At 32.4% G+C, this 16271-nt stretch overlaps 1 protein-coding gene across 1 annotated transcript; it reads left to right on the top strand.

The window, feature by feature from the left end:
- Positions 1–5114: 5114 nt before the first annotated feature.
- Positions 5115–15505, top strand: LOC110102171. Its single transcript, XM_020830371.2, has 9 exons — positions 5115–5415; positions 6007–6087; positions 6204–6656; positions 10876–11011; positions 11100–11262; positions 11680–11805; positions 13138–13332; positions 14806–14928; positions 15013–15505. The coding sequence occupies exons 1-9, from the start codon at positions 5217–5219 to the stop codon at positions 15106–15108; spliced, it is 1572 nt and encodes a 523-aa protein (XP_020686030.1). The 5' UTR covers positions 5115–5216; the 3' UTR covers positions 15109–15505.
- The last annotated feature ends 766 nt before the right edge of the window (positions 15506–16271 follow it).

Raw genomic sequence — 16271 nt, 5'->3', positions numbered from 1 at the left:
TCAGAAAGGATTATTTATTGACACTAATATTCAAATTTTATTGACACTCATAGGACTAACTTGAGCTTGGCAGACCTATTCAATTGCAAGTTCGAGCTCATATCAAATTTATATTGTGAGGTTAATTAAAGTCAAGCTCAACTCACATCAATAATAGTAGGCTCGAGCACGACTCATGAGTTTGAGTCAAAATATCAAAATCCTCGTGACAGGAGTTCGTTGGCATCAATAGGGGATTGTTGGAGATGGTTGTAATAGACCAAAATTTGGCTATCGAGATATTACTTGCTTTGACCTAGCGGCTTTACGATTTTATCTTATTGGTGTAACTTTACGGGAGATCAAATATCCTAAGAGTGCTCCTACTATGCAAGTACTACTAATTTTGAAATTTCTAATGAAATTCCTACTGGTACACCAAAAGCCACCTCAACATTATAACATGTTTTTTTCTTGAGGGATTTCACAATGGCATTGACAAAAATTGATAGGAGAAGCATGGACGTCGCAACGAGAGCTTGCTAGAGATGACATTGATGGTAGTTGACTTGCGACAAGGGAAGCGAGGACGATGCAACTCGCGATGGGAGCTCAATATAAAAGGCATCAATGGAACCAGTAGCAATTCATGACGAGAGATCGGGAGAAAGCAAATGGACCAATGAGATTTGGAGAAGAGGAGTTATTTTTAAAAATTTCAAACATATTTTAATTTAAAGCCCTAAATTAATTAACTGAGAATAATCAGGAATTAGGAATCAAGAAAAACCAAAAACAAAAACAAAAAAATTAAAAGTAAAAAATAAATAAAAAGGAATTAAGAATCAAGAAGTCTCGTAAGCTAACAACCAGAACCTCATCAAGCTCAAATTATAGCTCATACAATAAAGAAGCTATAATCCAAGTTCAAGCTTGAGCTCGCGGATTGAAAAGCTTAAATATCAAGCTTGTCAGCAAGTCAAGTTCAAGCGGACTCGTGAGTCAAGTCGAGTCACTTACACCCCTTTATTTAGATCACATGATAATTTCACTTGTTATTTAATAATTTTTGGTAAATATTAATCGAACACGGAAATCATTTAATCTTTTTATTAATTAACTCAAAATTGTAAATCAAAACGATACTGAAGTGATACTAAACTGCTCCCAAAAAATTCAATTTAGTCCATTTAATTTTAAATTTTATCTTTTAGGTTGATTTGCAAATCATGAATTGTTTGAAAGCAAATAAAGTTTTATATAGCGTGTGGTATTAGTTATAATGCTGGATAGAAAGCGTAATTTAGAGAAAAAGGCCATTATGACCAAAGATTAGTTGAACTGTCATAGTACTATTTTGTTTGTGCTAATCTTTGCTTTAAGAAATAAAGAATCAGATTGGTTTGAGTCAATCACTAAAGTATACTATAATCAATCATTTTGATTTTAACACTGACTTCGTTTGAGATAATTTTTTTATTACTTTATAATACTTCTGTAAATAAAGTAATTTTTTAAAAGCTATTGTAGAAACTAATTTATTTGTATAATTTTTTTTTAAACTGTAAAAAATTAATGATCAAATAAAATTTATGGCTGCGATTTGAAAAACAAAATAGAAAGAAAGCTGTCCCAAAAACTAAGGCTTCGTTTGAGACAACTTGCTTACTGCTTTTGAAAGAAACTTTTTAGGAAGCTACTTTATGAGAAAGTTGTCCCAAATGAAGTCTAACCCTCAATTTACACAATTATAAAATAATTATAGAGAAAAAAAAATTCTATTGGATTTCTATCATTAATATCAATTAAATTTATTTATATTATATCTTAAAGCTCAATTTCATTTTTTTTTATTTCGTCGAGAAATATAAACAAAAGTTTTGTTCATACAAAAATACTCTCAACTTTGATCATAAATTACTCATTTAAAGTCTATTATAACAAACATTAATTCAAGAGTAAAACTTGATCACAATTGAAACAATATTCAAGAAAAAAATTTAAATTTGTTCTAATTATGTTCAAATCTTATTCTAACTATACACAAAGGTTTCAAATAAAGTTCGAACAAGGATTAGGCGGTGTGGGTTCGAATAAGGTTTGAACAAGGTTAATTCATGATTTGAACAATATTTGAACATAATCTTAATTCGTTAGATGCAACAAAATGTGATTAAATAGCTTGAACAAGATTAATCTATTTTTCTTGGACGGCCACCTTAGGCTTCACCGATGCGGGTAACATGATAACTTGCTTGATTTTATCATGAATTTCATGTGTCCTCTTTTTCTTGTTAAATAAATATTTTCAATTCATGCAGCTAACAATTCTTATTGAATATAGAGCTTAGAATATAAGCTACAATAACTATCACCTTAGTCCCAAAAGGCAACCAACAAAAGTTTATATGAGTGATTCATAACATCAAGTTTTTTATATGTAAATGTTCTCTCTCAAAAATTAAAACTACCATTAAGAACACCATCAGAGTTATGCAATTCAAATTGACTAATAGGGTAGAATCAATAGATAATCAAGTTTTGCACTCTTTAGAAGTTTCTCCAATTCATTCTTAATTTTCTTTGCTAAAATAATTATGTGTTCATTGTAACATTGTGTCATTGCTTGTTGTTTGATAGAAAATTCTCTATCAAATTTAAGAAAAAATTCAATAAGATGGTAGTGAGACCTGTCATGCTTTATGGTGCAGAATGTTGGTCATTAAAATAGAAGCATAATATTAGAGTGTTGCAGTGATGAGGATGCTCAGGTGGATGAGTGGCTTTACTCTTAATGACAATATATGAAATGAGCATATATATGAAAAGGTTGGAGTAGCTCCAGTGAAAGATATGATTAGAGAGATCAGTCGTCTTAGATGTTTTGGTCACATAAAACATCAGCCTTCTTCTGATGACCCAATTAGAAAAGTAGATGTATTAGATTTGACTTATGTTAAGAAATGTATATATAAACTTAAAAAAAGACTTGGTTAGAAAATATTAGAAATGACATTTCTTTGTTAGATGTAGATGAGAATTTGACTCTTAATAAGTCACAGTGGAGAAAAAGGATTTATGTAGCCGAACCTACATAGTGGGATGAAGGCTTTTACTTGTTGTTGTTGTTGTTGTTATTGTTATAACATTGTCTCAATTGAAAAACAAATTTTTCATTGTGTGCCCCAAAATCTTTTACAATGTAACTCCTGAAAAGTAGCATGCACTCTTCATAACATTGTTAAAGCTCTCTAAAATATTAATTGTAATCAAGTTTTATTGATTTTCAGGGAATATATCATGAGCTTATCACTCAAAGCCAACCTCAATCTCAAGATGAGATGATATAGCTAGATTCCTGAGAAATTTGTTAAAAAGTGCTTAAAGAACTAAACTCTCATGTAAGTCTTGAAAATCAAGTGATCTTTCTCATGTTAGTTATCGATTTTAAACTTCATCGCGATATTTATTATCATATGATTAGTTTAAGTTCCGTGGTATACCTTTGAAAAAAAAAAATTATAAAGCATTTATATCAGAGACAAACATTAAATTTTTCATCATGCCTATTTATTATTTTATGTATATCAAAGACCAACATTAAAAGTTTCAATATGCCTGCTTATTAAATGCAACCATAATAATACTATAATTATTTGCTAGTTTCTATCATTTTGTATATAAAATCGTGATCAGCTCTTCATAGAAAGTACTTTTAAATACCATCAATCATCTACAACAAATGCTCAACCAACTTATTTTGGATTCAATTAATATATAATTATAAAAAAATGCGAAAATCATACGGCGGCCTCGCTACGATTTTCCCACCGCTGTACGGCGAAAAATCCTAACCAAAAAACGAACGGCCGCAATAATCGAATTTTTTTCCCTCCTAGGAATCCTGCAGGCATCAACCAAGCGATTCTCCCACGCGTTCTGCTTCTCCCACCGCAGTGCCTATTTCCATAGTAAGATATTTGTTTATTTATTATTATTTTTATAAAATATCACACTGATTATTTATACATTATAATTTTAATCTCAAAATATAATATTGCTCAAATTTAGATTTCTTTAAGATGACTTTATTAGTATTTTTTAAAGAAAAATTTTAGTACAAAAATTTAATTTTAGTCATAGAATATATTATTACTTTAATTTAGACTTTATTTGGGACGACTTTCTTATTGCTTCTTAAAATAATTTTTTAGTATAAAATTTTTAATTTTTGCAGTAAAAATTTTTTTAAGAAGAAATAAGAAAGCCGTTCAAACGAAACCTTAATCCCTCAATTGTACAAAATTAATAAAAAATGATACATTTTTTAACTAAATTCAGATCAATTTTATACTGTCGAGATACTAAATTTTGATCAATTATATGTTACAATTTCAATAGAGGATCTATTTTGAATCAATTTTATATCCTGAGGGTCAACGTGATATTCTGCGATTAAATTTACTATACATGAATAATCTGGAGAGTACTTTGATTTTTTTTTTTAATTTTATATAAATAAATGTATTTGAATAGTAACTTTTTTAGTAAGAGCACTATGAAAATATTTATTTAATAATAATTTAATGTTTTTTTTTCACAAATTATTTATATTGTTACACTGTTTTTTTTTTATATTTTATGTGTTTTAATTATGAATATGATGAAAATAATGTAAATAATTAGATAAAGATATTAAAAATATAATGTTATTATTTAATACTATTTTAGAATTAAAATATAAAATAAATGCATAATATAAAGAAATAAATTTTAATTTTATTAATTATAAAATGTTTAAAGAAATGTTTCTAGTTTTTATTAATTTTGATGAGAAAGTATTAAAATATTAATTAATAATGATGTGATAATTTATTTAAAATATTACTATTTTATATATAATTAATAAGTCTGAATTAAGATTTTATTTTAGTTTAAATTTGATAAAAATTAATAAAAATTTTTAATTTTAGAATTTGTATAAATTTATCTCAAATGATAAAAAGACCAAATTTGAAGTATAACTATAATTCAACTCAAGTGCTAAATCAACGCGATCTTCTGAACTCGCCACGTGGCATATGTCTAGTTGCGGTGGGTATAATAGGCCAGGGCCCCGTGGACTGGCTGTCGACCCTCTCTCTCTCTCCTTTTCTGAGCGGAAAGCGGGGGATTGTTGAAAGTGGATTAGAACGACTTTTCTAGTTTGCTCTCCCATCTCAGCTTCCATTCGGTAGATGGGATCTTGCGTTTCGAGGCCGGAGGGCTGCGTTGGAGGCCGACGCCGGCCGGCGGCGGATGGGCAACGTCGGCATCGTAGGCGGCGGGTTATACGGAGAAGGGTTAAGTCCATGGAGACGATCCAGGAGTTGGAGGTTGAAGGAACCCTCGTGGACGGACATAATCGACTTTGCTATGCTAGTCCCACTATCCAAGGTTCGGCGCCGTGTTTGTTCCTCTCTTCATGGGTTTTTTTTTCATCAGTTTTTTGGAAGAATGGGAGACGCTTGACCGATCTGGATGATTTCGGAGAATTCAATCATTTTGGTTGGTGCATTGACATGCTTTTTTGTTGCTTATTCCGCGTCGATTGCGTTAATTTTGGTGGTTCATTCTGCCGAATTAATCTTGTGATGATGTTGGTGTTCTGATCTTGTTCATGTTAGTTGTAGCTCTTGGATTCCAAGAGAAGTAAGCGGATTAATCTGCTCCTAAGTTGCGTTACGGAACTGCTTCGTGTTTGTGATTTTAGGCATTTCTGTGTCTGTATTTAGCGAAGGTTTTTGTGATCGAGTGGATTTCTCTGTTCTTGAATTCATGGTGGTGTGAGTTATTATGACATAGTTTATGAGACGATCTCCTGGTCCATGTGTTTCAGTTGACAGTTTGGTATCTATGGATTTTAGAGTTCTTTCTTTATTAGTCTTTCTATGAATGCTGTGTTTAGTTGGACTTTGTGGTTTTTTTAGGTTTCAACTATTTTTAGGTTTGCTTGAATCTTTATTGGAATAATTATGACTCTGCCAGGAAGCGTAGAGGATATATGGTTTGACTCGATTACTGTCATAGAGTCAGACTGTGACGATGATTTTCAGAGCGTTCAGGAAGGTGAAGTAATACGATGATTTTTGCATGAAATTTTGAGAACGTAGTTACTAGTTCTCTTGTTGTAGATATGTGCTATTTAACCTTAGGGACAGATGATTTCGTTTTCTTATTTGCAGATGATTTCTCTTTTAGTGGATTGGAAGAGGCAGTTTCAGGTTTTCCACCTTCCAAAGATGCTCAGCATGGAGATGGAAATTTTAATTTTGTGGTGCCTGTCCTTGGTCATCATCAGAAGAGCCTGATTTCAGGGGAATCTTTCGTAGGAAATTCAGAGCATAGCGGCAAAGTTCAACCTGTTGTCCCTGTGACTAGTTTGAAAAGTTTTGTTAGTCATGGTGATGTATCTAGCCTCTCTGTGGATGAAGCTTCTCATAGGGATGGAGGAGAAGGAATTTTGGATAATTGTGGCATGTTACATAATAATTGCTTGCCCTTCCTTGTCACCACTCTACCAACTCTTGAAAAGAGAAAATCGATTAGTTCTAGTCCACCAAACTCGGCCAAAAAGGCAACACTGAAGCTCTCCTTCAAGCGTAAGTCTGGGGATGGGCATCCTTCTGCATCTGCATGTGAGTTCTTCCTTCTTTTTCCTGAGATCATTTAAATTACGTAACTATTATTAGAACACCATATAGCATACACCTGGAGTTTTACATGTTTGCTCAGCGCATAATTATTTGCAAGGAAATTAAGTTCATTGATGCACTTTCATTTTATTATATACTTTTTTAAAATCATATTAATCAAAGAAGTAATTAGCTTTTATTTTAACCATAACTAGAATAATTTACTGTAAAGATACAATCGGCCACTGTCAGTTTGCAACCTTGAACCTTATAATCATTTTATGATTGTCGGCTTCAATAGTTTATTCTTGCTTTTTTTTTTCAAAATTAATAATTTTAGATTTCATTAATACCATTTTTAGCAATAATTATTTTGTACTAACTATTTTTGATATCTAATATCATTTTAAAAGGGTATTGAGTGTTTTTATTTATATTGTCTCATCTCCTTATTTGTTCTCATTTTGTGCTTGTTTTATTTCTTCAAAAGTAAAATTGTTTGGTTACACTGCTTATTTCATAATTCACAAGGTTTCTATGCTTTTAAACCTTGAAAATCACCAATTAAACTGTTTAAAAATTTGAAGGAATTTTTATCTATTCCTGACCGTGAAGAATAAAAAAAAAACTGTCTTTGATTTTCTATTGGTAAATGAATCAATAAATGGAATGGATGCCATATAAATATTAGAATTCATGAAAGACAAGAATTGGAGAGCTTAAAAAGTTTTTATCTATTCCGCAAACGCCAGCTAGCACACACCAAAAACACATTCATGCTTGCTTGTGCTATCCTTTGTGAGGAAATATCTTTAGTCTTCACCGCAATGAACTATTTATCTTATTATATAAATTTTCTAATCATATTCTAAAACAGTAAGTGGAATTTGTTTTATCCATAATTTCTTGAATACTTTACAACAATACAAAAAATATTTAATTTGTTTAACTATTCCTTAAACATCATGTAACGCATACCAAAAGCTCATACTTGTTAATGTTTGCTTATTGTGCTATTCTATGAGAGGAAATTATGTTCACCGCCATATATTATGTCTAATTATATACTTTCCAGTTATATTCTAGAACAGTTGGTAGAGTTTGTTTTAACTGTATTTACATGAATACTTTACTGGAGTAATACTATAAGGGCATTCAAGTTGTTTCCTTGAATCTTATAGTTTATTTGGCTTTTGCCAGATTTAATGGTTTATTCTGGCTTATGTTTTAAGAAGTATAATTTTAAATTTTAGAGATATCATTTTACTAATAAATCTTCTGTGATGTACTAAGTGGGTTTCTAATCGTATTTTAGAGGTACGTGGAAGTGTTATTTTATTCTGTCATCCATTTGTTTTGTTCTCTTTTGGTGTTTATTTGTTTTCACTTGAAATAAAGTGTGGTTCCACTACATATTTCCTAATTCACAAGATTGATCTTTTTTTTGAAATATGTGAAATCACTTATTAAGTGCTTTAATGTTTGGAGTAGAGCTTTATGTTTCTGACAAAATAAAACAAAAGAAAAAATGAAATTTTTTATACTCAAAATCTGTTTACTGAAAGGAAAAAAAAATCAAGTAATATGAATGAATCTAAACATGCTTTGGTCACTGTAGTTTTGGATGTCATCACAGTAAATCTTTGTTAGTTTACTATTCTGTAATTCTCTCTTTTTCTTACTCTCTTGATTTTTTGGAACATCTTATATTCAACATCAAGCGTGAGTTATCAAGAAAACATGCATTGGAAGAGCATGCAAAAGCAATTAGTAGAAAAGAATAATAATTTTGCTGATTGTAGATATTTGGATAGCTTTACCTATTTCATATTAGACAGGGCGAGTTCTTGGGACGGCAGTATTTTAGGAATCAGGATCCAATCAAATTGATCTTTCAGTCATGCTCTGCTAAACCAGCCCTGCTAATTTTTTCAGCATAGAAACGATACAGGACCATTTTTCCTATTTACAATCTGCTTGACCCTTACAATTGCAATATACAGGTATATCCACTGAAATCACATCAGAGTGGCTGAAATACTTGACAAAAACGCATTTTATCCACCAAAACAAATGAAAAACTGGCAATTACTATCATTCTGGGGTATAAAATGAATACATGTCAATTGAGAAACATTATTAAGCACTACATAAGCTCACCATATAATCAACAATAAAAAATTTTGTTGGACCGCTAGTAAATGGAGCACTCTCAAATTCTTGAATAACCTTCCATGGTACCCTAAATTAAGATAAAAATAATAATATGAAGGGGTGAGTACTAAACTGAATAGATAATCAAACTTATATAAGTAAAACTACATGCACAAGGGACGTGTGCATATTTGCAAGGGAAGTCTATTTGCTTGAGGAAGTGTATATACAACACAGGGAACCCATCAAGAGAGCATCAGCTGTAATGGGAGGCATCATAAAAAAGGCTAAGCACTGATTCAACAATAACAACAACGTGCCATCAATATAATATTACGATCAAACTGTATGAAAATGTGTAACAAGGAGTAATAGGTTTGTCTTTCTGAAGTCACTGATGGGGAGGTTGTCATCTCCAGAGAATTGGCCTCTTCCAATGTGAGTCGGTTGGCTCCAATAATAAACTCATCCATTCAGAACTTAGAGGGTGTACCCTTTGGTCTACGCACATGAACTCATCTCTGTCGTAACATAATACCATTGACACTGCTTATGCAAATCACAGGATAGTATCTTATTCAATTTAGTTATATTGTCTTATTAATTATGTAGATTTCCAATATGCGGCAAATATATAATAAATTTAAATGCTTGCAATATGTTGATGTTTAATGTTTCAAAGGAATTGATAAACAATTTGGTAGGTCTGCATTGTTATGAAGTGATAAATAAACTATGCAATCATGAAATGATCATACCAAATCTAAAGAAGAACTTTATTAGCAATAGCACGCGTAAATAAACTTATACTATTAAGTCTGAAATTACTTATCGCAACAGTTAAAAAAAGGTGATCCATTGGAACTTACACAATGCAGCCTAGAGTTATAATAACTTCTCCTTCATGTGTTCTGCACTGAGACTTACAAAGGGCTGTAAACACTAAGAAGCATCTTCAAGCAATCATGCAGTATTATGGTAGAAAGAGATGATGGTTTTCCTTAAGTATCTAAACGAAGATTTGAGCCTCATAGAGTAGTTTCTGTTTGTGGAAGTCTTTCTATGAAGTTGCATAGGAAAACAAATTTTCTAGGAGCAGCGAGTGAGGCAGGCTGAAATGCCTGTATGCATCACTAGTGGTTCTTAAAAACGGGGCAGGCAATGCTAGAGAATATCTTATTGGCAGACAATTTTCTTGTCCCACTTTGTCTCGTGTATTTTTGATCTTCTCAGCATCCTTTCCTCAAGGAATAAAATGATAATTCTGATAAGTGAATTGAATTTCCCAGTAAAATTACATGCATTTGGTGTACTTCATTATTTACTTCGATCAAAACATTAGACACTTCACCATATCCATTATTATTATTATTATTATTATTACTCAGAGTTGTTATCTAAGCTTAATCAGCAACCCCAAAAATGTCGAGCATCTGCTGGGATCTATAGATGCTTTAAAGAAGTAGGTCCTATTCTTTACTGGGGTTATGAACCTAGCTTAAATATGACAAAATAGCATCCTCTTTTTTTTTTTTTAGGGATGCAACATAAGTTAACTAACTAGGTGAATTGACATTCTGGAGTATTGATTGAAGTGGCAATCTGTAAAATTGATTTTCTAAAAAAAAAATGTGATCATATCCACAAAATATTTGAACCTAGTGGCTTAAACTACAGGTTGTCATTATGTATGAAGGCATATGTACTAATTATCTTAAATTTGATTATATATACTCGCATTATTATCTTCGAGATGTTGATCATATGATATAAATTTATGCACATGTGATAGAAACTGTCAGCCTTTTTTTTCTAGTCTCGTTCTGCATTGTTTGAAGAAGCTCCATCAAAATTCACCAGAATATACCCTGCAGGCTGTGCTCAATGTGTTATAATTTACTTTGTTCACATATTGTTCTGTCTTGAAGCAATACCTTGCATTAGTAACCTATTCCTAAAGCATCGGTCTTTCAAATATTTACCCTTTATCAATTTACGTCTGCAGATTTTAATTGAGTCTTCGGTTAACTTTCTGTTTTGTAATTTTTTGTCTTCATTCCTATTTCAGCTTTTACGAAGCCTTTCCTTGAAAGACCACTGGCAGGCTGTCAGGTTCCATTCTGCCCGCTGGAGAAGAAAATGTTTGATTGCTGGTCACAAATTGACCCTAATACATTTAGGGTTCGTGGAAAAAATTATTTAAGGTGCTGCTAAAGTTGCACTGCTTGATTGATTATTTGATTTCTTAAGCTGCTTCTATATTCATAATTACTGAGCATATTTTCTTGACAGGGATAAAAGGAAAGATTTTGCCCCGAACTTTGCAGCATATTATCCATTTGGTGTTGATGTCTTCTTGTCTCAACAAAAAATAAGTCACATTAGCCGCTTTGTGGAGCTTCCCAATGTCAATCCATCTGGCAAGTTACCACCTATCCTTGTAGTCAACGTCCAGGTAATTTCTTTCTCTAGAAATGATCTACATGCAGATTTCTATTACTTCTTTTCCAGAGTTTATTTTTAAGTATTTGGCTTCTTTTGATGATCTTGTACTGGACTGGATGCATTTTGACTCTCTAGTGAAACTTCTTATTATCACCCTCATCGTTCTCCGGCTACCCAACGCTTAGGGGGGTAGCTTTATTAATACTATTGATTTATTATTGTTGAGTGTGATATGAGATCGAAACTCTAGTGTGCATTTTTTTTATTACTAGTACTTGTTTGCACATCTTTTTCATTCATTAAGAATGACGCTCCTTTTTTTTTCCTCCACTATATGTTTCTTATAGCCGTGAAATGCATTGTTGATATTCTTCATCTAGCTGTTCCCATGTTTAATTGAATTGGCAGATTTCTTTTTCATTTTCAGATTCCACTGTATCCTGCGGCAATCTTTCAAAGTGAAACTGATGGGGAAGGAATAAGCTTTGTCCTATATTTTAAGCTCTCTGAGAAGTACCAAGAACTTCCAACCTACTTCCAGGACCACATTAGAGTAAGTTGTGATATGTGATTCTGCAGCTTACTACTGTTCTTGCACGGGGGTATTTTACAACGCCCAACTGTATTTATCAATTGTTTTGCTAATTTAAGCTGTCATCACTTTGGGGAACTGTGATAATCGTCTCAATTCAGTGCTGCAAATTGTTTACTGGTGCATTTTTTGTAGGGGGCATTTACGGGTTACATTTTTCATGAGTAGTTTTGAATCGTTATTATAAACTAATGTTTACCCCAAAATTGGAGCAATCAGGTTTTTAATCGATTGGGTGTAAAAGGTTAATATAAACTTTATAGAAAGAGTGACATTAAATCCCAAAGTTAACATACAAAATGAAAGACTGACATTAACGAGCAAAATATTTATAATTTCAATTTCTCAGGGGCAGGATGCTCAATGTTTGACCACCAACGTTCTCGGATTTAGCAACCCTGTCCACCCAGTAAATTGTAGTTCGTCAATCCTGAGTTATGGATCATTCAGCTAGACTAGTTTTATATATAGATGGAGTATGCATGTCTTGTACATGATTTCATGGGCATGCATCCTCTCTCTATATGCTAAAAACTTTCTGATAGACCGGTCCAGGAGGGACCGATCAGGTCTAGAAGGGACTAACTCTGTTCTAGTCCTAGCAGAAGCCTGGTTCGCTTGTTCCGCCCCAGTAGCTGTCCATCCCCCTTGGGGTGGGTTCCACAGCATAACACAAAGAGAGGGGATGGCAAGGAGAGATTTTGAAATTAGGAGGGTTGTTTTGGTATTTTGCATTTTATTGCATGCTTTAAGTAGTTGGTTTTTCCCTAGGGTTAGGGTTATATATTTTTTTATTGTATTGAATTTTCCTAAGCAGAGAAAGGGACTCTAGTGGGCGGCTAGGGTTTGGGAGAGCTTTATCTTTCTCTCCAATCGAAGATCCATTATATCTTGTTTGTTTTTTCTTCTTATCATCGATTAAAAAGTTTCTCTTGTGAGATTCTACTTGGATCTTTTTTATTCGCTGTTTTGTGCTCGCTAAAATTCAATTTCAGTCAAGAGTTTCTCTTATTTCTAGAAGCATTTCATATCACTTTCCCTAGATATTTGGTTTTTTTTAAAATTAAATGCACCCATAAAGCATGCCTCGCCTTTTGCCAGCTTGTGGTATTATCAGTAAGGTATTAAAATATGCTAAAATAGTATTGCTGTATGATTGGTATTTCTTTATTTATGTTTTGCCATGAAGTGTGCTCCATTCTACAATTGATACCAAGTCTATTGCAGATGTTTGTCATTGGGTGTATTTATCACTTATCTTTAACACTTTTTTATCTATCTGTAAAAATGTAGAAGTTAATTGACGATGAAGTGGAAAAGGTCAAAGGCTTCCCTATGGATACAATTGCTCCATTTCGTGAAAGGTTGAAAATACTTGGTCGAGTAGCCAATGTTGAGGATCTTCCACTGAGTGCAGCAGAAAGAAAGCTTATGAATGCATATAATGAGAAGCCAGTCCTTTCTCGGCCTCAGCATGACTTTTACTTGGTAAGTTTACTAAAAGAAGTCATGTATTATTTCTCTTTTAACATTTTAAGTTTGTTAGCTGAGTAATTTCTGAATATTAAGAGCATAATATTTTGTCTTGTGAAATTGCCTGACTGCATCGATTCACAAATTGATTTGAGAGGCTAGTTAGGCAACAAATGATTGCATCTCCATTAAGTTCTAGGAACTAGAGAACACAAGATATTTTTGTTTGTTGGGATTTTGAATAAGCCCGAACCTGTACAGTAGAGCTTAATGCACGAACGGCAGAATTTCCTACTAGGTTCTCCTTTTCGTAATATAATGGAAAATCAAGTTTGTTGATGCATTTGCTATTCTTACGTAAATACAAATCTAGAATATCATTCTTTGGACGCACATATATTGAAAACAGTTTTTTATTTTTATTTTTGGAATTTTGTTAACAAGGTTGATAAATTTTGGGTTTCGGCTCAATAATTTTGTTAAGTTATGGCACATATATAAAATTAAGAGGCTTTAGGATAAATCTAAATTTATTTTAATTACTTCATAATTTGTTGCAAATTCTTTTATCTGAAAATGGGTTTCATTTTGAATCCTACTTCCATAAATTCCTATAAATATGGTTCTTTTAGCTGCCATATAAATGCATGGGACATCATGCAAACATTTTGCGAGGAGAGACTGAATCCAATGGCCAATTCCTATTCTAATAACAGGGTAGGGGAGTGAAATTTTAAGGCTTTTAGGCTAATTTTGGGTTTTTGAGAGAGGTTTTGAGTTAAAACGGGAGAGAAAGAGGAAAGAAACGCAGAAGATTTTTTGTTTTGCAATTGCATACTATCTTGAAGCGCAGAAAGTGCGTTTGACTTGGAAAATTTTCTACGATTTCACGGACATGCGGAAAGGTACCCTTTTGAGGAACTTTCAATTGGGTTATTTCTGTTTTTTTGTTAAACTTTCTTCATTTATTTATTTTGAAGGAGTTTTGGTTTTTATTTTGCATTGAGATTGGTGTATTTGAGTTTGGGTAAGTGTGTTTTCTTGGTCCTTTTCATGCTGATCTCCAAGGGAGTTTGATGAAATCTGCCCTTTTCACCTTGCTTTGGATATTGTCTCATGACTTCTCCATTTGTTTAGGGTTTTGATTTAGTGCATCTCCTTTTTTTGTCTCAAATTTGACTTACATGAAATTCGGTCTTGGTTTTGTTTGCAACCATGCTATGATTTGTGTCTCCCCCTACAATAATTTATTGGTTGATGCTATTTTTTATTTTTTATTTGGTACCATATTTTATTATTATTTATTTATTTATATGACACGATAGTTCTTTGATATCCGCCTGAGAATGATTGATATTAGATGTTAAGTTTACAATTGATTGTAAACTTCATGCTAAAGCTAATGAACTGAGTTCAAATTTGAATTTTTTTCCTATTTTCTAACTGATCGTATGTGTTTGACACTAAACATCTATTCCTTCCTCACAGGGAGAAAATTACCTTGAAATTGACTTGGATATGCATCGGTTCGGTTACATCTCAAGGAAAGGATTTGAAACATTCTTTGATAGATTGAAGTTGTGCGTGTTGGATGTGGGCTTAACAATTCAGGTAAAATATTCAGTAGACACTATTAATCATCCAAGTCGTAGGTTAAAAGACATTCACTTATCCATTTTGATTATGAATCATCAGGGGAACAAACCTGAAGAACTGCCAGAACACCTGCTGTCCTGTATACGTCTGAGTGGAATCGACTATACCAACTACCATCAGCTTGCAGTCCATTAAATTATTCTCAAGGAACCAATTCATTTCTATCTCCTTATCCCAGATTACAATATTGACATCACTTGCAATATAATTATATTATAAAAATCATTCTACATAAGAGGATTTTCAGGTCGTGTAGATAGATAGCTTCAGTTGATATGACGGCATTTTTAGGGCACACAAATGTTCAGCAGCGATCACAGTCATGACAAAGTCCATCGCACCGTTGCCTGCTTCTGTGGGTTTAAAAAAAAGTAAAGAAAGTCTTTTTATCTTGTCAATAACTTTGTTTTTTTCTGTTGCAATAAGAAGAGGGAAAGAGAAATGAGGAGGAACATTTGATTTTATTGCTTCTTGTATTATGTGATATTTATTCTTCATTATAAATGCAAATACGCCATTGTTTGCCTGTGCCCATCTCATCTTGACATGGTGTGCAATGAAATAGATGGTAAGTTATTGAAAATCAGCAGCAACTGCGTCAAGTCTACATGGTTTTATTCATTAAATTTATAACAACTTTCTGTGCTAGTGATGTTTGTTGTACCCTTCGAGACTTCGAGTTCAAATTTTCTTATACATCTCAAATTCTTATTTTGTTCTTTTGCTGTCCTATCGTGCATGCCATCACAGAAATGATATCTGCAGATTAATTATTATGTGTGGATGCCGAACCTCGTATAGAGATTAATCAAAATGTATCACATCATCCATGTGCTTAGTATCATGACTCGATATTGCTCAGTACTGCTGATGTTGGGCATTCTGGTTAGTCTATAAATGAAATTTTGCATCTGATCACTGCACAAAATAATTTCTAAGTATGCAGGTATTCCTGATGGCTTGATAAATTTGAGCATTCTCCTTGCGAAATTAAATGTGTTGATTTAATTGGGCATTTCTCCTATCATTATTTGTTAAAAGTTGCTTTAATATTCCTTTTTTTGGTCTACACTTTTGAAAGCACTTTTCTAAAAGTAGGTCGGCAAATATCCAAACCATTACCAACCTACTATCCAACCCTATTAAAATGAAATATTATTTTTATTCTTTACAAAATATTATATTTTGTTCTTTAAATTTTTATCAAATTCTTAATTTTTATAAATAAATTTATGCTGATAATATCTATTTTATAATAAACTGTCCATCAGTTATAATGCTATAGAAAAAAATAATAA

Source organism: Dendrobium catenatum, unplaced genomic scaffold (genome assembly GCF_001605985.2).
Source record: "Dendrobium catenatum unplaced genomic scaffold, ASM160598v2 fragScaff_scaffold_114, whole genome shotgun sequence".
NCBI classification, from domain to species: Eukaryota; Viridiplantae; Streptophyta; class Magnoliopsida; order Asparagales; family Orchidaceae; genus Dendrobium; species Dendrobium catenatum.
This window is presented reverse-complemented; position numbering and strand designations above follow the sequence as displayed.

Excerpts from the sequence above, each read along its gene's own strand:
- LOC110102171 (XM_020830371.2), top strand. The coding sequence starts at position 5,217 with ATGGGATCTTGCGTTTCGAGGCCGGAGGGCTGCGTTGGAGGCCGACGC. Across the intron at positions 6,657-10,875 it reads GCATCCTTCTGCATCTGCAT|CTTTTACGAAGCCTTTCCTT; the intron begins GTGAGTTCTTCC and ends TTCCTATTTCAG. Across the intron at positions 14,929-15,012 it reads ATGTGGGCTTAACAATTCAG|GGGAACAAACCTGAAGAACT; the intron begins GTAAAATATTCA and ends ATGAATCATCAG.